The sequence below is a fragment of the Tasmannia lanceolata genome, unplaced genomic scaffold (genome assembly GCF_043159265.1).
Source record: "Tasmannia lanceolata isolate RefF3 unplaced genomic scaffold, GAP_Taslan_0.1 ptg000011l, whole genome shotgun sequence".
Classification (NCBI taxonomy): Eukaryota; Viridiplantae; Streptophyta; class Magnoliopsida; order Canellales; family Winteraceae; genus Tasmannia; species Tasmannia lanceolata.
In genome coordinates this window covers 6,444,445-6,466,123 of record NW_027518688.1, presented here as the reverse complement: position 1 = coordinate 6,466,123, position 21,679 = coordinate 6,444,445, and the positions used below count along the sequence as shown (strand labels likewise).

General features: G+C 39.3%; 1 protein-coding gene and 1 long non-coding RNA gene across 2 annotated transcripts in view; both read left to right on the top strand.

Annotated features, from left to right (window-relative positions):
- The first annotated feature begins 1,393 nt into the window (after window positions 1-1,393).
- On the top strand, window positions 1,394-4,580 carry LOC143885830 (uncharacterized). The gene is made up of 3 exons (XM_077389885.1): window positions 1,394-3,118; window positions 3,209-4,447; window positions 4,572-4,580. Exons 1-3 carry the CDS (start codon window positions 1,394-1,396, stop codon window positions 4,578-4,580), a joined length of 2,973 nt encoding a protein of 990 aa, XP_077246000.1.
- Window positions 4,581-10,816: 6,236 nt separating this feature from the next.
- Window positions 10,817-21,679, top strand: part of LOC143886123 (uncharacterized) — a 29,403-nt gene continuing 18,540 nt past the window's right edge. Inside the window, exon 1 of the long non-coding RNA XR_013253686.1 lies at window positions 10,817-11,712. This is a non-coding gene — a long non-coding RNA (uncharacterized LOC143886123). The remainder of the gene's footprint in view (window positions 11,713-21,679) is intronic.

Sequence of the window (21,679 nt, the reverse complement as noted above, 5' to 3'; positions counted from 1 at the left end):
CCGATATAAATTGGAAGTTTCTCCAAGCAGCCGTTAGATCCTGGGATCCTAATCTTCATGTTTTTCGATTTGGATCATTCGAGCTTTGTCCTATATTCGAAGATTGGTGTGCTTTATTAGAGCTCCCAACAGATGGACTTTGGATACAATCTTCGAACATAGATTCCTCTCATTCCATTTTTTGCAAGCTATTCAAAAATCAAACCGTTGATGCACTTTCATGCTTAACGGATACGTGTGTGCAAGTTCAAAACCTCATCACCCTTTTTTCTGAAAACGTCGATCCTACTAACTCTCGTTTTCAGAGTTGTCGACGCAATGCTTTGATTTTTAGTGTCTTTGCGCGATATGTCATTCGGAAAAACCCTCGTGTTGCTCCGTTAACCTTGTTAACTGTGGTAGACCAAATTAACAAAGGGAGGAATCCCATTCCTACCATGTTAGCAGAGACCTTTTTGGGACTAGATCTTATTGCTTCCCAAAATATCAAAGACAATTTCTGTGGGTGTGTGAAGTTGTTGTATGTCTGGCTTGGTGAAAAATTTCAAATTCTTCAGCGACAAAAACAAAATCCGTATACCCTGAAGAATTTCCATACATGGAAACTAATAGCCAACCAACCTCAGTCCGTTGATGAATGGCACAATTGGTTACAACATGTAGAGGAGAGCCAATTTCGCTGGGTAAGTCATTCATGTTTCCATGTTTTTACCAGCACTTACCCACATTCATTTGTTTACCTCATGGGTACCGAGAAGTCTTCCTTTTATGCACCCATTCGAATTCTCCATCAGATTACGGGAATTCCATGTCCTCCCGGAATCATAGTCCCTCCTCTTTGTGAAGATCTTACTCCTGATCTCGTCCGATCCATTGTGGCTGCTTGGGGAAACAAAAATATAGAAAGGAGGTTAGGTTTATCTCGCAAATTCCGACGTGGAGAAATATCGGAAGAGCCCGCAAGCCGGAGAGCTCGGATTGAGGAACTTTGAAGATCCATATCATGTTTTGTTATTCCGATTTCTGCATTTCCCATTCTTGTCAGTCTGTTTATCCAGCTGTGATCAGAGTTTAATTTTTTCATCCGTTGTAATCACAATTTGGATTTTATTAATGAAAGTGTGTTTTTGTTTCTTTTGTCATTGTTTGATCAAGATAGTTTATCTCGATTATCAAAATTTTAATCTAGTGATTATACTTCCATTTCAGGATTTTTGATTGAGTAGCCATTGCTCCTAAGAAAATCCTCGTTTCAAAACCAACCTGGTCCCGTCAGACATCTGATTCCAGGCTGAGCCGACAATCCTTGTCACCTTTTTCTTTTACTTCTCCTTTATCGCCTTCCTTGAATTTTCAAGAAATACTTTCACCCGTCCAACCAACCCCTGAAACGATGGCAGAGAATGGGCAAAATAGTATGGACACCAATGAGATGATGAAAGCGATAATGTTACAATTGAGTACCATTAATGAAGAAATAGCCCGATTAAAGAATGACAGAGAATCTACTACCAAGAATCCTGCACCTCAGCAAACCCCAATCATGCCTCGCCCACCTCCTATGATGGCTCAGCCTCCTGTGTTGCCAGTCTTTGACCATTCTGATGACGAGCAGTATGAAGAAGAGAACTGTCTCCCCCATCTGGATAAAGGCAAGGGGATAGTCGATAGGTTGGATAAGATGGCCCAGGAGATGGAGAGCATGAAAATGCAGGGTCCGAAAAAATTAAACATGGCCGAGTATATGATAATACCGGGAATTGTGCTACCTCCTAATTTCAAGATGCCGGATCATGATAAGTATGATGGGACAGGATGTCCCAAGAGTCATCTGAAAGCCCTTATTCCTCTCTTACAGCAGCATGGGCTTACTCCAGAGCAGATTGCTCTTCTTTTCCCTAGATCTCTTACTGGAACAGCAAAGAAATGGTTTTTAAGCTTGAAAACCGAAGAGATCAGAACTCTGGAGGATATTGCCAATAGATTTGTTGAGCAATTCTCCATGGAGGAGGGAATAGATGTGACAAAAAGAGATCTGAAGGCGCTGAAACAAGGACATAATGAAACCTTCACTTCTTTCATTCGCCGATGGAGGCGTAAAGCGGCGCAGATGACACATCGATTATCAGATGCCGATCAAATTAAGATTGTTGTCAAGAACCTATCCCCGCAATACTATCATCACATGGCTATTCAGTATTTTCTGGACTTCAATCATCTGATAAAAACAGGGACTCAAATCGAAGATGCTTTGTCCAAGGGACTAAGATCAAGATCTTCGTCTGATGTGAGAGAGGGAAAAAGACCTATTGTGACACCGAAGGAGGTGCACAATCTTAACTATACCAGGCCTTCCAGTTATGCCAGACCACCGGGTTATGATCAACCACCATCCAGAACGGTGACTGAAGTCAGGAGGCCTATTGAAAAGAAGGTTTTTCGTCAGTTTGACCCCCTCCCTTACTCCTTATCAGTGGCTTTGAAGAAGTTGCTGAGAGATAAAAAGATTACTTTGTTGGAACCTAGAGAGCTTCCTAACCCTTTGCCCAAGTATTGGAGGAAGGACCAGTACTGCGATTATCATCAGAATTCAGGGCATTTGACTGACAAATGCATGGCTTTAAGACACAAGATCCAAGACATGATAGAAGCAAAGGATCTTGCCGTTGAAGCACCGAATGTCACTCGAAACCCATTGCCTACACATGCAATGCCTCCCCCGAACGTGTATGCCATTTTCACTGAAGAAATCCTCTTAGATCACTCCCGTATTTGTGCGGTTATTTCTGATAGACCATATGTTCTGAGATGGGATGATGAAGACGAAGCGATTGAAAACAAGAAACCTTACATACTGTCCCTTCCAGATGAAGGATTAACAGGATCCTCTGAGTGTTCTTGTTCTTATGTCCTCAAGAGTGAGGAGGAAGAAGAGATGAAAGAAAAAGTCCCCTATGTTTTGAGACTAGAGGAAGAAGACTTGTTGCTTCTAGAGGATCAGTGTGACGAGCTTCGTCATGTCACACGTGGTGGTCGGGTCTTTAAGCCAGTTGAACTCAGAGCTGAGAATCCTGCCGAAATAGCCCGAGCATCAGAAAATCAGAGGCAAAGACAGACTGTAGAAGAAGAAGAAGACAACTTGTTGAAACAATTGAAGAAAACACAAGCTAATGTTTCAATTTGGGGTTTGTTGATGGCATCCCCAAAGCACCGACAAGTTGTACTTCGAGAGCTTAACGCATCCCAAGTGTCAGTCGAGATTACTCCTGACGAACTAGTCAGTCTAGTTGCCATGGCAAGGGCCTCAAAGACTTTATCCTTCACTGATGAGGATTTGCCTCCGGAGGGTAGAGATCACACTCGACCTCTCAGGATTACTATAATCTGCAACAAGAAAAGGGTACCTGAAGTACTAGTAGACAACGGGTCTGCTCTAAACGTATGTCCCTTGAGCACCGCTGTTACTTTGGGATTTGGGCCCAACAACTTCATACCATCTGAGCAAGGCATATTAGCATACGATGGTACGAGAAGAGACGTGATCGGGATACTGGCCACCGATATCGAAATAGGGGGAGAAACCTTTGAGGTTGAATTCCAAGTACTCGATATAAAGACTTCTTTCTTCCTTCTTCTGGGCCGACCTTGGCTGCACAAGGTCGGAGTTATTCCTTCAACTTTGCATCAGAAGTTGAAATTTGTTAGGAATAACAAAGTGATAACGGTCCGAGGAGACCCTGAGCCGGAAGTTGGACAAATAACATCTGAACTGAACCCTGAAAAATCAAGAGATGTTAGTTTAACCGGTTTTTCTTTAGAAATCTCTACAATTTCCTTTGGGGAAGCAATGAATGAAGAGATAATGTTTTTATCAAGCACGAACACTCAAGTGGTGAAGATAATGCGAAAGTATGGTTATGTCCCGGGAACTGGTCTGGGAAGAAATCTGCAGGGCCCAACTGAGTGGCCGGAATTGAAAGCAGTCGGCGGATTATTCGGGTTAGGGTACGAGCCAACTCCGAAAGAGGTTCAAGAAATGAAGCGTTATATGATGAAGTGGGCTGAATGTCGTCGTCGGGGTACAGAATTTCCGACAGGACCGTACAGCATGATTATGAACGGCCGATTCAGAAAAGAAGGGGCAGACTGTCCGTTCTATGGTTTTCCTGAGACCTGGTGCGATAAGACTGGGAAGAGGCTTCCAGGGTTAGAGATCTTCTTCACAGATGAGTTGTCAGAAGATTTCTACAGTGAGCAGTTTGCCTTGGCTTCGATAGCAGAAAAACCAGCTGCAGATTGGGCAGAAAATATTGAGCCGCATCTCCTAGACTCCCTATATCAGGTTGAGGCCCCAATCGTCGCTATGATTGGAGGAGATGTGCCCTTCACGAGCCCAAGGGATTGCATTACTCCAGCCACTGGACCTTTAGACAATTGGACCGCACAGGTTATACCCCAAGTAGTCCTCCAGTATAGTCCAGTCCTTTCAAAAGAGTCAGTCATTTCAAAAAATGTGTCAGTTTCTGAGTTCAACCCAGAGTCTGTCATTTCTAACTTTTCTTTTGATGCAGGTACCATAGAGGTCGGAGTAGTTCTCGGAGGTGGTGAAGAGTCGGTTCCTGTCGAGTCTCGGTCAGAAGATGTTTTCACTGATTCTTCATTTGTACATAGTCCTGTATATGTTGATACTGATGTCAACATGTCATTTCATTTGAATTCAGAGTCTGTAACGCCCGATGTGGGTGAATCATTCGATGTAATCATCAATTCTGCAAAAGAAATAAAAGATTCATTTGTGTACGATCCTGTCTTTATTTCTAATTCTGTTTCTGATTCTGCTTCAAAGCCTGATCAAATAACTAATAATAATAATAATCAAGACTCCCCCTCAAACGAGGAAGCCGACGAAACTCCTTTTGAAATCAAATACATGATTCAACAAGAGGAGATTCGCCGAGCAAAACCACTCGAAGAAGAAATTGAAACCGTAAATATAGGTGATGAAACTTTAATTCGGGAGATTCGGATTGGCAAAACTTTATCTCCTGAAGAGCGCGAAGAATTAATCACCTTGCTAAAAGAGTTTAAGGAGGTTTTTGCTTGGTCTTACGATGACATGCCGGGATTGAGTGAGGACATTGTGCAACACAAATTACCTCTAATTCCTGGCATCAAGCCGAATAAGCAAAAACTCCGAAAACTTAAAACAGAATGGGAGTTGAAAGTTCATGATGAGGTTAAGAAGCTACTTGAAGTAAAATTCATTGAAGTAGTGGAATATCCCGAATGGCTTGCAAATATAGTTCCTGTGCCCAAGAAAGATGGAAAAGTCAGGATGTGCGTTGATTTCAGAGATCTGAATAAGGCGAGCCCAAAAGATGACTTTCCTCTTCCGAACATCGATATCCTGGTAGACAACACTGCTGGACATGCTCTGTTATCTTTCATGGATGGGTTTTCAGGCTACAATCAGATCAAGATGGCGCCTGAGGATATGATGAAGACGGCATTTATTACTCAATGGGGGACGTACTGTTACCGAGTAATGCCGTTTGGCCTCAAAAATGCTGGAGCTACCTATCAGAGGGCTGCGACAACTCTTCTTCATGACATGATTCACAAAGAGGTCGAGGTCTATGTAGATGACATGATTGTCAAAGGAAGGACTCGGCCAGAGCATACAATCGCTTTGAGAAAGTTCTTCGAGCGAATCCGAAAGTTTCAACTTCGCTTGAACCCAAATAAATGTGTATTTGGGGTCACATCAGGGAAGTTGCTTGGATTTATGGTCAGTGAAAGAGGAATCGAAGTGGACCCTCAGAAGATCAAGGCTATCCAAGAAATGCAACCACCAAAGACGGAAAAGCAAATTCGTGGATTCCTTGGCAAAGTGCAATACTTGAGGAGATTCATATCTCATTTAACTATGACATGTGAACCCATCTTCAAATTATTGAAAAAGAATTCTTCCAAGAAATGGAATGAAGAATGTCAGGAAGCATTTGAAAAGGTCAAGCAGTGTTTGTCTTTGCCTCCTGTATTATCCCCAGTCATTCCTGGTCAACCATTGTTGATGTATTTGTCCATCACAGATACGGCGATGGGTTGTATGCTTGCTCAGCAAGATGTAGGATCTAAGAAGGAGAAGCCTATCTACTACATCAGCAAGAAAATGCTAGAGTACGAGATAAAGTACACTATCTTGGAAAAGACTTGTCTAGCATTAGTCTGGGCGACTCAAAGGCTTAGGCATTATCTATTATCGAATAAGGTATTTCTGCTTTCACGGATGGATCCGTTGAAGTACTTATTCGAGAAGCCCGCCCTTACAGGAAGAACTGCAAGGTGGTTGCTATTGTTATCTGAGTTTGACATCACATACGTCACTCAGAAATCTGTCAAAGGACGGGTTATTGCTGAGCAGCTAGCTGATGCTCCTGTTGAGGAGAATGCTTTTCTGAAGGCTGAATTTCCTGATGAAGAGATCATGGAACTTGAAGAAGAAATTCCAAGTACCAGATGGACAATGTACTTTGATGGAGCCGTTAACAATCGAGGACAAGGAATAGGAGCAGTGCTTGTATCTCCCAAGAAAGAATACATCCCAATATCCATTAAGTTACAATTCGAATGTACAAATAACATGGCAGAGTACGAAGCTTGTATCGCAGGACTTGAGGCAGCTTTAATTTTGAAAGTCCAAGAGATTGATGTATTTGGAGATTCAATTCTGATAATTTGTCAAACCAATGGTAATTGGAAGACAAGAGAATCAAAATTGATCCCGTATAATTTTTATCTCGAATCTCTGGCCAAGAAATTCAAGAGTATCACATTTACCCATCTGTCGAGAACCAAAAATCATTTTGCAGACGCCTTGGCTACCTTAGCCTCGATGTTGGATATTTCTGAGACAATGGAGGTCCAGCCTTTAGCTGTGAGGTCGCAATGGGCTCCAGCGCATGTAAATGCCATTGAAATATCAGCGCGATGTCCAGATGGAAAACCGTGGTATACTGATATCCGAAATCTCATTTCAGGCAAGGGGCATCCCCCTGAAGCTTCCAGCAAAGAGAGAAAAACTCTTCAGAGATTCGCCGCTAACTTCATCATTTGTGGTGAAGAATTGTACAGAAGATCCTTTGATGGGATTCAGCTTCTGTGCGTTGATGAAGATCAGGCTGCGGAGCTCATAGAACAAACACATGAAGGTGTTTGTGGTCCTCACATGAATGGTAAAATGCTATCAAGGAAGATCCTTAGACTCGGTTTCTATTGGCCCTCAATGGAAACAGATTGTTTCGCATTTGTGAAGAAATGTCATAAATGCCAAGTCTATGCGAATCTTATTCATGTGCCTCCGTCAGAGCTGCATTCTATGACCTCGCCATGGCCATTTTCAGTATGGGGGATTGATATCATTGGCAAAGTCTATCCTAAGTCGTCAAGTGGGCACGAGTACATCTTGGTGGCCATTGACTATTTCACGAAGTGGATAGAAGCTGCTTCATATGCTTCCATAACTTCCAATACAGTTGCGAAGTTCATCCGTGCAAACATCATTTGCAGATATGGAGTACCTCATGAGTTGATTTCTGACAATGGATCTCACTTCAAGAAAGAGGTAGTGCACTTGTGCGAAGAATTTAAAATCAAGCATCATAAGTCATCTCCTTACAGACCGCAGACAAATGGTGCTGTAGAGGCAGCTAATAAGAACATCAAGGTTATTATTAGCAAAATGACAGAAACTTATAAAGATTGGTCGAATAAACTCCCGTATGCTTTGTGGGCTTACAGGACGTCGATCAGATCCTCTACAGGTGTAACTCCGTACTCTCTAGTTTACGGAATGGAAGCAGTCCTCCCTGTTGAAGTGAGAATCCCTTCTTTAAGAGTTATGATGGAAGCGAATCTGCCAGAGTCTGAGTGGGCCAAAGCCAGACATGATGAATTGCAGATGATTGATGAAAAGAGGCTCAGAGCCTTATACCACATCCAAGGGTATCAGAGAAGAATCGAAAGGGCATTCAATAAGAAAGTCAAGGTTCGAGACCTAAAACCAGGAGATCTCGTCTTGAAATCTTATCGAGCACCGGTGTTCGATCCCAGAGGAAAATTCAGGCCAAATTGGTCTGGTCCTTACATTGTTGATGAAGTCCTGCCTGGAAAAGCCGTAAGACTCCTCAATGAAAATGGTGAAAAATTAACAGAACCTACAAACCTGGACCAACTAAAGAAGTACTATGCTTAAATACACCAGGAGGCCATCCTTGATCGATCAGAGCCAAAAGCTAACAACCCAAAAGTCAAAATACCGTTTGCAAACCCTTTGGGCCTATAAAAAAAAAATCCTTTTTTTTTTTTTTGACAAACACAAACCAGGGGCATCTTTTATGACTTGCGTCATAAAAGATAGTAAGCTTGAACTACGTTCTGACCTGATTCCTTTTTACAGGATACGTAGGCCACCTGATTAATTCGGGTTCGGTTAAATTCTTCAAATCCTTCGAATCTTTCAAATCCATGAAAATATGAAAGAAAGAACAAAACAAAAAATCCTTGAAACCCCAAAAATGGGCGAACTACGCGGACCTGATTCCCATTTTCTTTGGGGATACGTAGGCAGTCTGGAGGGCCAGATTCGGTTAAATACATAAAACAAACCAAAAATATGTAACCTGTTTGAACCCAAGCCTACCTAAAAGTCCTTCTGGTGTATTTTAGGTCAAGGTTTGTAGAGAAACAGAAAGAAAGAAAAAATGATGGAGTCTTAGACCCGCTAGACTGAAAACCCGAAAGGGCGGTCTAGGCAAAAATTAGGGTCATTCACCTGCTAAGTTGAAAACCCGAAAGGACGGCTTAGGCAAAAATCAAGGTGCAGAGCCTGCTGGATGGAAAATCTGCAAGGGCAGACAGTCCAGGCAAAATATAAGGCATGCAGCCCGCCAAATCAAAAACCTGAAAAGGCGATTTGGTCATGGCAGTGACTTCAAAAGGACAAAATCTCTGAATGCCAGCAAGACTTTCATTTCTTCTGAGGCATTACTCTGAAGTCTGAGTAAGCGCCAGTAGAGATTCTTCTGACACTCTATAAGCTAAGGAGTTAAGACTAAGCAAACCAAAGGGATAATAACCATGACGGAAAACCTGAAAAAAGGAATGAAACACCTTTAAATATGGTTTTTAAAAGATTCTAAGAAGTGGTAGACTATACCATTTTAAAATACTTATCAGGCTGAAAAGCAGATTCAGTTTCTCTTAGAATCCAAGTCATGGTCGAAGTCCTCCTTTATTGTTAGCCACAGTTCAGTCCTTGTCAAAGTCAAGGTTAAACTCCAAAGTCTTGTGTGGGGAGTCCTGTGTGGTCAATGTCTCTCCGAGGTTGGAGTGATGGAAAAATGATGAAGTTGTGGATCCTTGAAAATTGTACAGAGCAGAACAGAATTCAGAAGAATAGTACTCAGACCATTCGAAGTATTGGCAGCGGACCGAAAGAGAAGAAGATTATCAGATTCAGTCTGTTGTATTTGAAAAGATTTGTAACTTCAAAAATTCAGGAAATGAAAACCTTTTCTACAATGTTCCCTATGTTTGTTCTCCTATGAATTTGTCATGGAAGTAAATTCGTACTAGGGGCATCTTTTATAACCTGTTCAGGTTATAAAAGATATCAAGTGAGCTCTGATAATTGAGATAATTAATTTCATTAAATGAAGATAAGAAGAGCTTCAGTAGAGTTTTTGGTCAAATTCCTCTGAGAGTCTTTCTTATCATCTTATTGAAAATCTATCTCATAATCCCCAGTGGAGTTTCTATCCACAAAATGTAAATAAACCAAGCATTCAAATTAAATCATCTGCATCTGTGCATAAATCCTTGCCTCCGGGCATAAAACCCTGCCTCCGAGCATAAAACTTTGCCTCCGAGCATAAACCCTGCCTCTGAGCACAAATCCTTGCCTCCGAGCATAAAATTCTGCCTCTGAGCATAAATTCCTTGCCTCCGAGCATAAAACCAAGCCTCCGAGCATAAAATCCTTGCCTCCGAGCATAAATCATTGCCTCCGAGCATAAATTCCTTGTTTCCAAGCATAAATCTTGCCTCCGAGCATAATTCCTTGCCTCCGAGCATAAATTCCTTGCCTCCGAGCATAAAACCTTGCCTCCGAGCATAAATCCTTGCCTCTGAGCATAAAACCTTGCTTCCAAGCATAAATCCTCGCCTCTGAGCATAAAACCATGATTTTGAACATAGAAACAAGCCTCTGTGCAAAAACTCAGGCCTCCGAGCTAAAATTCCCTAGCATCTAAGCTAAAACCTTTCAACCTCCATGCGTAAACCATTTGCCTCTGAGCATAAAACCATCCGCCTCTGAGCAGAAAACCAACATTCCTAACAAACCAACCCTATTATAATCCAACCTTCACCAAATCATTTTCTCCATCCTGTTCTCTAAATCAATTTTGGGGCTAGTCAAAATGTGACGTCTGTTCAACTTTGACATTCGCGCGACAAGCACGCTCTGCCAAAGAGGGGCATCTGTAGACACCCCATTTTGACTAAGCCCTAAACCTTTCCGGCTCTTGCCAAATCCATCCGAATCTCAGCATTAGGGTTCCAAACTTCACCCTAGGCTGGATGAGGGTCTCTCCTAACCCCCTGCAAAATTTCATCGAGATCGGAGCTCGTTTGCCTAGCAAAAAGGCTGAGAGAGTGTGTATAGTGCAATGAAGGGTGGCCCACTAAATTTTCATTTTCCCCTAAAATCCTTGTATTTTAGGAAAAATCCAAGTCAAATCAAGCCCCTAAATACCCATGAATACTTTTTTAGAAGCCTTAAAACCTCAGAAATGCCCCGGCAAAATTTCAGAAAAATCCGACAAAAAAATTCGGAAAAGACAAGGCAAGTTTGTGCAGATATCAAAAATGAAGGGTGCATTATCCGGGCAGGTTCGCGCGTTTGTGCGCTCATCAAAATTAGTAGTGCTGATATCAACCTACTTCTATTTTCTATAAATAGCCATTTAAGCTGATTTCTAAAAAAAAGATTAGTTTTTCCTAATTTTTAGAGAGAGAAGCTCTGAGGTGAGAGAAAGTAGATCTCGCCGGAAACCCATCTTTTCCGATCATTTTCTCCGATTTGCTCCGGTAATACCCCGATCGCCGGTCTGTCATTTCATCTTCACCATTGATCCTTATTGTCAAACCTAGATCCAAACCCTAGGATACTCCTCTTCACTGGCGAGAATCTGACCGAATTCCAGCAAACTCTCGGCTATAACTTTGTTTTGTGTTTTTTTTTTTTTTTCTTTCTCTCTTTCTTCTTCAATTGCTTCTATTCATGTTCTTAGAGCCTTGATCCATTTCATTTCCCCATTAGAAACCCTAACTTCCTTTTAAATTTCGGATCTAAACTAGTCTATTGCTATATTCCTTCGAAATCTTAGATCTGCATGTACAAGGCAAAGATCTAAATAATCTTCATTCTTCTCAAGCAATTTTTACAATTTCTGGAAAGTTCTTGTGTTAGCAGAAAATTTCATTGGAGTTTGGAGTCATCAGTAACATTTATTCATAAAAATCAAGAAAAACAAGAAGAATAATATGAGTTGATAAAGATTTGCAAGTGATTTGGAAATTTGTGATGAAGCTTTAGTCGACAGCAGCTCAGTTTGGAAATTTTCATCATTCATTCGGCTTGTATAAGAGGTAGGTTCTTCGAAACAGATGAAAATATTTTTTTGTATAGTTTATTGATTGATTTTTTTTAGGCTGGATGCTTCTATTATAAACCTTGGGTTTGATTATTAACTGTGGAAATAATAAATTATATAGAGTAGCTTTAATAGTTCTAAAGGACACTTGTGGAAAGAAGAATGGATGAGATATAGGAGAAATGATGTTTTGATCTAAAGATTTCGTTTATTTGATTGCTTAAATATTATTTGAGTTTTTTGAAGAAAATATTGGCAATACATATGGATAAAAAAATATATATATATATATATTACTAGATGATTGTTCAATTTCTAAGATTTTTCTTGTTAAGTTCTTCGAAAAATTGATCATGTACCTGAGTGTTCAAATACATGCTTGCTATCTTCATAATCCTGGTATCTAAGTCTTTTGTTATATTAATTTCCAAAGATAATAAATCTTCATTTTGTTTTGGTTAAAATTTTGATTTAGAACATATACTATGAGATATGGATAGGATAGAGCTTAACTACCAAATGTGTGTGTGGTAATGTCATGAATGTTGAGGCATAATTATTATTTTTTTAAGTGCTCATTCATTTCACAGTTATAACTTTCCACAAACATATTCTGCTAATATGTTCGTAGACTTCATTCTGGCATTTGACAGTTACCATTTCATTATTGTATAGTTGCATTTACCATTTCAGCTCATATGTTGTGTTAATAGTGTAGCTCATGTGTTTGCCACTTGGAACATTATCAGGTACATTTTTTTTCATTTCAATTTAGCATTGTAACACTCTTTCATTTCAAGTATATATAGTTCCCATCTTTCGTTGGGATTGACAGCAGCCCTTATATGGTCCTTTGAACAGGGAAATGACCATGGCTGATGTTTTATGAATTTATGCCCTCCACTTTCTATCCAAAAACAGCCCTTGTTTTAACCCTTGTTGAATCAGTTTATTATGTGATAGTTTAGTTCAATGAATCAGTTCCCTGTTTGCACATATCTTGTTTACAGATCATCCCAAATTTTTTACAATATTGGTTCATTATTCAGTATAGTTTTTGTGTAATGCTAATCTATAATTAAGCTCATTGTCTTCTACACATAAATCCATCCCATAATTTGATATTTGTTTTGCCATAAATCTGCTTCGGTTTTGTACAAATCTGTCACAGTTTTAATTTGTTTTTGCACATAAAGGTTGCCCAGAAATCTATATCAGATTTGCATATGAAATCTGCTCATTAATCTATTTCATTTTACACTAAAATTTACCTCAATTTTGTACCGAAACATTTCCAATTTTTGCATAGTTAGTTCCTATTGAAACAGCCCTCAATTTTTTACAATACTTAATTGATGTTTCATTTATGGTGTGTTTCATAACTACGACTTTGGACTAAGATAGAGAGCATATAATGGTTGTCCATCAAATGTATAGTTACTATCACTACTTGTTATATATTCTGCAATTGAGATTATTTTTTTAGTTAAGGTAAAAGGCACATGATTATTACCCTGTAACGCATAGCCACTGTATTTTAGCATATAAATCAGCCCTCTGATTGGCTTATAAGCTATTCACTGTTTGGTATAAAAATCTGTTTGAAATCAGCTCTCTGATTGGCTTACAAAATGTTCACTGCTTAGTATAAAAATCTGTTTAAAATCAACCCTTTGATTGGCTTATAAATTGTTCACTGTTTGATATAAAAATCTGTTTGAAATTAACCCTCTGTTCAACTTATAAGTTGTCCACTGTTTTGGCACATAATCTATCCCTGTTTGACACATAATCCTTCTCATGTTTCAGCTTATTACTATCACACAAATATGTTCATATTCCAGCCCATAATTTCTACACATATATGTACATATTAGCCCAGTTTTGTATGCAAACTGTTTATGAATTGTGTTTCATTCCCTGCATATTTCCATGCATGTAACAACTCAGTTTTGCACAAATTTTGTACGAATTCTGTTCATGAAGTTGGTCTAGTGTTTGCATAAATTTCTTTTTTTTTTCTCTCCATGCTACTACCCCTGTTTAGCACAGATTGGAGCCTATGTTGTTACCCTTGTTTGGCATGGATTTTGATTCATAAAGCTGCCTTACTTAGCACAGATTTTTTTAGCCCAAATATTAAATTCAGAATATGAATTTTTTTTTTAGCTATAGAGAAATTCATTTTAGAAATTTGTTGATTCATATATCTAAAGCTATTTTGGTAAAAATGGGATCTATTCATGTTTTAAAATGTTTTAGATAACTTGTTCATTTGGAAAATCATATTGTACCCATTCTCTAAATGATTCATATTTTCTTATGTCATCAAGCGATTTGAAATTAGCAATGCCTAATCGATATTCATTGTTTTCTATACTCTATATTTGTGATTCGATTCGGTTAAAAGTATAGAAATGATGTTCATTACTTCATGCAAATGTTGCTCATCAATGTTTAGTTTATCAGACATATATAGATATTTGTATCCCTTTCATTAAAAGGGCGATGAAGGCGATAGCCTAAGCCCACCTTTAGAGAGATTTATTGGATTATGATAATACCCTATCCCCTCTTCTTTCCTCTTATTTAATTTTGAGTTAGAGTCTGAAGATAAATGGATTGTTCAGGTGAGATTATATCAAAGTTCATTATACTCATTCCTTTTTTATTTAAATAAATTGTTAATAAGAAGAAGGAGATCAGATGACTACTCTATTCGATATTATCGACATGGGTACTGTCTGATCTCAAGGCGGGATTAGAAATATTATCATGTGTATATGATATCAGATGATTACTTTGGCATCATCTGATTTCATTGGAGTCCCCGTATTGGGGTTTGTGGTTGGTTTAGAAGTGTTTGATATTGTTTTTTTCACTTTATTAGGCTATCCAGCGGCTGGTCTGGACTAATTAATGTTAGTTATCATTTTATGATTGCAATTAAATTGTATATTCTTCTTTTGCTTAGCACTTGATTTGTTTTTAGAATAAAATTTGCGATTATCTGGTAGCATTTTCTTCTCTTTTTGATAGACTAACACAGTCTTATAGATTGCTGTTAATTCTCTTTAGATATTAGAATCCCTTTTTTTTCTTGTAGGGCAATGAAGGCGCTAGCCCAAGCCCATCTCTAGGGAGACTTACACAGTCCAAATAGCATTCTATTTTCTCAAAAGACTTGCCTAGTCTTTTAGATCCAAATCTTTGGAGACAGGCATTGTCTCATTAATGAATCAACCTAACCTCTAGAAGACCACCTCTAGTCTCATAGGTCTTAAACCCTCATTTTTGTGCGTTGTTTGGTTTTGGAAGAACACTTTGCTCGGCTTGGCATCATACCCCTTACCTTATGGGTATTGGGTTGCACATTTGTTGCACCCTAGGGCTAGGTAGCTGTCCGGCCCGGTTGAGTGTTTTACCTAAACCAAATATGCACAAAGTCTCTTTTCCTTGTTAGTATTTTTCTCTATCCTACCTCTGTGTCTAAGAGACTTACCTAGTCTCATTTTCTTGCTAAACCTCCTCTTTGTGTATCATTTGGTTTTGGGAGAACATCCTACTCGGCTTGGCTTCATACCCCTATCCTATATGGGTATCTGGTTGCACATTTGTTGCACCCTAGGGCTAGGTAGCTGTCCGGCCCGGCTGGATGTTTTACCTTTGCTAAATATGCACAAGGTCTTCCCTTATTACTTGTGAGTTTTATCTCAGCTTGATAGTCTCACTAGCACCCTTCTTTATCTCTTTTTCTTTTAGAAGACAGGCTTTGTCTCATTAGCACCTCCTTCTTAAGAATCCTATTTTCAGAGTTAGCCCACTAGCATAGGAATCCGTCCTTAGTCTAGAGAGTCAGTCCTCTTGTTCAGGAATCAAATTCTATCATCATAGGAGTTAGGATTTTATCAAACCTCTCATCGTATCATGTTTTTTCTATCCGCTCCTGCAAGGTATAGGATGCTGTCCAACCCTTGCAGAGCTGTGTTTCTGTTCCTTTCCCCCGCAAAGCATAGGATGCTGTCCAACCTTTGCGGGATATCAGGAGTCTGTCCTCCCCTTATGATGATAGGATTTGTCCCCCTTGAGTCAAAAACACTTAAAAACAACAAAAACATCTGAAAATCCAAAAATCTCAAAAATCTTGAGTCATTTAGGAGTAGTTTGGAAAATCGTATTCGAACTACGTTGGCTTGATCCTCTTCCACGAGGTACGTAGTGCAGCTTGAGATTCTTATCTCAAGTCCAGCCAAACCTTTGTAAGTAAATCATTTACCCATTTTAAGAAAAAATACCAAAAATCTTCAAAACCTTGTTTTCAACAAGATCTTCCTCTAGAGTTAGGAGTTTGTCCTAGATAAAGAGTTTTAGAGTTTTGAGTTTGTCTTTGATGTATTGTGTGGTTTGTTTGTGTTTGTGTTAGAGTTAGGAGTTTGTCCTAGAGTTATAGGAGCGCCTCCGTCCAGTCAGTTGGCGATTCATATCGCCGAGTGATGATTAAGTCTTGGATACGCTAGTGATCCCATTGTTTCCCTTAGGGCGTACAGCCTAGCTACACATAGATTATAGGAACCACCTACATTAGCTGAGGGCTAACCTGCATTTAGTTAAGGCATATAGGGTGTCCTAAAATCTACAATCCATTGGAATTTAAATAATCACACAAGAAGCTTTAAGAACTAGTCTGGTCTTTTAGATCGAGTCTAGGATAGAGGTCTAGATATCTTAGGCATCATAGCTTAGAATAGGTGCGAAGAACTACGTTGCCTTGATTCTCGTGGAGGCGGGGATACGTAGGCTTCTTTGGATGAACATCAGATCATCTAAAGACTCGGGCCTAGGTATAGATTAGAGTCTTAGGGTTGTATGGTATCGAGTCATTTTTCTATGTTTTGCAGTGTTTTCTTACTTTATTGCGCAGACCTTATACTTTTTTGGTGTGTCGTGCATGTGTTTGTTCATCAGAACTTAGACACTCATTAGGCATGTCACTTATAACCTAGTTTTTCTCAGGTGACACTTTTATTTCTTTTACGTGTGTTTATTATTCCTCCGAGACATGCATGATTAGATAGACGTCTTCTCGGAGATTTGTGTTCCCATTTCATATGATTCTCGTCCAAAACTCTTCAAAATTATTAAGTAAATGGCATAAGAGACCAGGTGTTTGCACTTGGGCGGATGAGGTGCTCTTTAGACCTTCCGAATTCGTAACCAGGCACGAACCTTATTTTATATCTCTGGTTATCCGTTGCAACAGAGCATAGTATGGGATCCAGGGCCCATTTGCCTTTTTCCTTGGATGGCGACTCTTCTTTGTTTAAGGTACGCCTCGAATCTGGGCTAGTCCCCGAATCGAGAGGTATCTCACCTTTGTATTGCCACTCATGCTGTGAGAGGCATTTTCTTTCGAGAGTTCCTTGGTAGAGCTCTCCATTCACGTGGATGATCCATAGAGACAGTTAGTGCGTGGGGGCACACGTCCCTCACCGCGGACTCTCTCGGATCGGGGTCCACAGCTATCTGTGCTCGAGAGTAGGAACCTCTTTTCTCATATATATATATATAGGAAAAGGTTTATGAGCTCGAGCTCAGCCTAAGCTAGAGCTCAAAAACCATATCTCCCATAGGTTATGGTTAGGTTTATGATTGTAGGTTATGGTTAGGTTTATGATTTGTGGAGGTTCAAAATGGATGGCTAGAAGGTGTTCTTCTATAGATTGAATGGTTAAGATTATGGTATGTAGATGGTTTGTTAGGAACACCCTATCTATGTAAGGTCCTATAGAATGAATGGGTTGGATGAGTCAAACAACTATGGGAGAAGGTGTATTATGAGCTCTAGCTCAGCCTGAGCTCAAGCTCAGAAACCTCGCCCTCATATATATATATATATATATATATATATATATATGAGGAAAATGATTGTGAGCTTGAAGCTCATATAGCTTATATGAGCTTGAGGGCCCAAAGACATGGGTCCCACATTTTTTGTGGTGATCCAAACCATTCATTTGTAAGGCCCCATCATAGATAGGGTGTGTACTAAAAATCAGCTCCATTGGATCATCCTAACCCCTCCAAAAGCGGAGGGCAAAAATGTGCAAATTTGTGGCCAACGGTGTCTGTCCATTTTGCCCTCCACTTTTGGATGGGTTAGGATGATCCTATGGAGCTGATTTTTTGTACAGACCCTATCTATGTAAGGGCCTTTCAAATGAATGCTTTGGACCATCCTAACAATATGGGCTCACAATCATTTTCCTCATATATATATATATATATATATATATATATATATATATATATAGCCTAAGCTAGAGCTCAGAAGCCATATCTCCCATAGTTGTTTGATTCGTCCAACCCGTTCATTCTATAGGTTATGATTAGGATTATGGTTATGGTTATGACTGTAGATTATGGTTAGGTTTATGATTTGTGGAGGTTTAAAATGGATGGCTAGAAGATGTTCTTCTATAGATGGAATGGTTAGGATTATGATATGGAGATGGTTTGTTAGGAACACCCTATCTATGTGAGGTCCTATAGAATGAATGGGTTGGATGAGTCAAACAACTATGGGAGATGGTGTATTATGAGCTCTAGCTCAGCCTGAGCTCGAGCTCAGAAACCTCGCCCTCATATATATATATAGAGAACATTTCCTACACACTTGTGTAGGTAAGTTACCTACACACTAGCTTAAAATACAGTGGGAGCCCACATTGTTTGGGTGATCCAAACAATTCATTTGAATGGTCCTCACATAGATAGGGTGTCCACAAAAAATCAGATCCATAGGATCATCCTAACCATTCAAACTATGGAGGCAAAAAATGGACTAATTTGTGAAGGTTTATACACGTCCATTTTACCTCCACAAATCGTAAGGTTGGGATGATCCTATGGATTTGATTTTTTGTTGACACCCTATCTATGTGAGGACCATTCAAATGAATTGTTTGGATCACCCAAACAATGTGGGCCCCCACTGTATTTTAAGCTAGTGTGTAGGTAACTTACCTACACAAGTGTGTAGGAAATGTTCTCTCATATATATATATATATATATATATATATATATATATATATATATATATATATATATATATAGGGATTTGCTAGGGTCCATCGCAAAAGGCATTTCGAGGCTGGTCTGTCGCATGTCAGACCAGCCACGTCATTAATAAAGACAACAACTTTTGTCTCCATTCACGAGGTGGGTGGCCTGACATGCGACAGACCATCCGCGAAATGCCTTCTGCGATGGATGTTAGCAATTATATATATGTGTGTGTGAGAGACCTCAGATAGCTTATCTGAGCTAGCGAGTATAAATAGCGTAGGTGCCTCCTATGTTGTTTGGGTTATGTTAGATATTGATTCTATGGGTCCTAACACAGGTAGAGTGTTCCTATCCTTAATTTGGAGAGGTTTAAAATGGACGGCTATAAAATGGGTCCATTTTGTATTTGCATAGATCGAATGGTTAGGATGATTCTACGGACATGATTTCTTAGGAACACCCTTGTAGACACCCCCTTTTGGCCGGGCACTAAAACTCCAAAATCGATTTTCGAATTTTCTAAAACCGAACCCTAAATTTGGCAAAACCGAGCTCTAATCCAAATTCCCAAAAGCGAACTCCAAGTACGAAAAGAACCATCTCAAGGCAAAAATTCGTCTTGTGAAGCTTTTTGAAAATTTTGGTAGCCCAGATAATCCCCGAACCCCGTAACATGGATTTGAAACTCCTAATCTTATACCTCATTTCTCCAAAAAAATAAAAAAATTATGAAAATCCCCCGTGTTTTGATTTTGGCACCCTTTTCACTTGAACGACTTAGTTCCAGGTTTTGTTTACACTTTCTAAGAAATTTCCGTTTCAACTTCAAGAGAAAAAAATAAAAAAAACATGTTTTTGGTAGTCAAAATTTTCTAAAAAGTGTTTTCCAAAGTTTTTTAATGGTTTTTGAAAAATAAATCCGAATTTCCAATTTGGTAATGGCACCCCATAGCGGGGCCACCAAATTTCGGATATCTACTCGTATTTTAGTAAATTTTCCTTAAAAATAAATAAACAAAAAACAACGAGCATTTAAATACTTAATAATTTGTTTTAAAGAAGTGTTTTTAATCAAAATTTGAAAATAATTAGGAACCCTTGAGTTTTCAGGAGACACCCCTCTTGTTCGTCTCTAGTTGTGGACATTCTCTATAAAAGACAAACAAAAGGGCGTTGTGAGTGCAATTGAGTTAATCTCATTTTAGAGGGGGTATTTGTGTAAATTGGACATTGATTATCTTCAAAGTGATGATTAGGCACCATTGTATTAAAGAGTTAGTTGTAGGATGGAGATTGAAGAGCACATGCTTGTGATTCCTTGGAATATGCCAAAGGAGAAGACATTTTAAGAATTTTCTAAAGTGTTCTCTCTGATCCAAACCATAGATCTAAGGGAGTGAGATGTGTGGCATTGATCAAAGAGGGAAGGAGGAAATATCCCAAGATATTCCTAGAATATTCTAGGTTTGTTAGAGGAGAGCTAATCATGGCATTTTACAAAACGGCAAATTAGAAGGCTTGGATCTAGCATAGGGGCGAAGTTATTTTCCCAAATTGTTCTAGAGATTTCCAAAGCTAACTAATTTAGTGATTAGGAAGGGCTTAATAAGGGATGCAACTCGGGTTGGGTTGGGTTGGGTCGGGTTGAGACCAACCCAACTGAAATTCCAAGGGTGGTCCCGAAATGGTAACTATGAGGAGTGAAAACTATTAGGTTGCTAGTAAGTTTTAACCTTTTGAAAACTCAAACCTAATTTAGAAGATTAAAAGATAAACAATGAAATTCAAGCACACAAGTTAAATCTAAAGGTGCAATGCAAATAAAGAGCAAGAGTTTAAGAGAGAGTGAACTCGAGATTTAAAGTGGTTCGGTCCTCAAAACGCGAGGCCTACTCCACTCCACCAACCAAACACGTTGATGGCTTCACTATGTGATCTTCTTAACTTCGGCAAAGATCAATGCCGTTTACAATTCCGAATGCCTTTAACCTTGGTGGTAATCTTCACCACGGAGAGTGGGCTTTGCTTCTCCGAACACTCGCCCAATACAAGTTCTTTGAGTAAGAAAGAAAGAACAAAAAAATCCCTCACAAGGGTTTACAAGAAGTGTAAAAGATGTACAAATTTAGCCTTATGATCCAAATCCTAATCTTAGAAGATGAAAGGCATAGATAGGCTTGATTCACTCTTGGGATGTTCAAGTAGAGTTTAAGAGTGTTAGGATTAATTGATTTTGAAGTTTAGAATGCCCATATTTATAGAAAACACCAAATATGACCGTTCAGGGGCATTGTGGTAATTCCTGCGAAAATTCCCAACGGCTATAATTCTGGCCGTTATAGAGTTCTCGGAGTTCCGAGAATATTTCTCGGAGTTCCGAGAAAAAATCTCGGAGTTCCGAGCCCGGAGCTCCGAGAATTCTCTCGGAGTTCCGAGAAGCCTATCAGCAGCAGATTTTCATTTCTGTTTCTTGGGCTTCCAACTCTAAACTAAGTTGGGATTGCTATGAGGGTTCCAAGGTGTTGAAATTCCACAAGGACAATCTCTTATACATTTAGGGTGTGTGAGATTAACTTAATTATGCCTCTTAAAATCTAAGCTAAGATTGGATCGTATACAATCTAAAGCGACTTCAATCTTCAATGCGATTCTTCAAGTCTTCATTCGTCTTGGATCTTCGATGTCTTTGGCCTTCATAATGTGGTCCAATGAGATCTTCTTTGGCCTTAATTCAAGCAATGTTGTCTTAGCACCATTGTGATCTACAACTTAGACAATCAAACACATTAGTGATTATAAATCACTTGTGTATTGGAATCATCAAAATAAGATGGGAATGCCAAGGTGGAAACCATTGGGCTTATAATCTCCCTCTTTTTGATGATGACAAGCACAA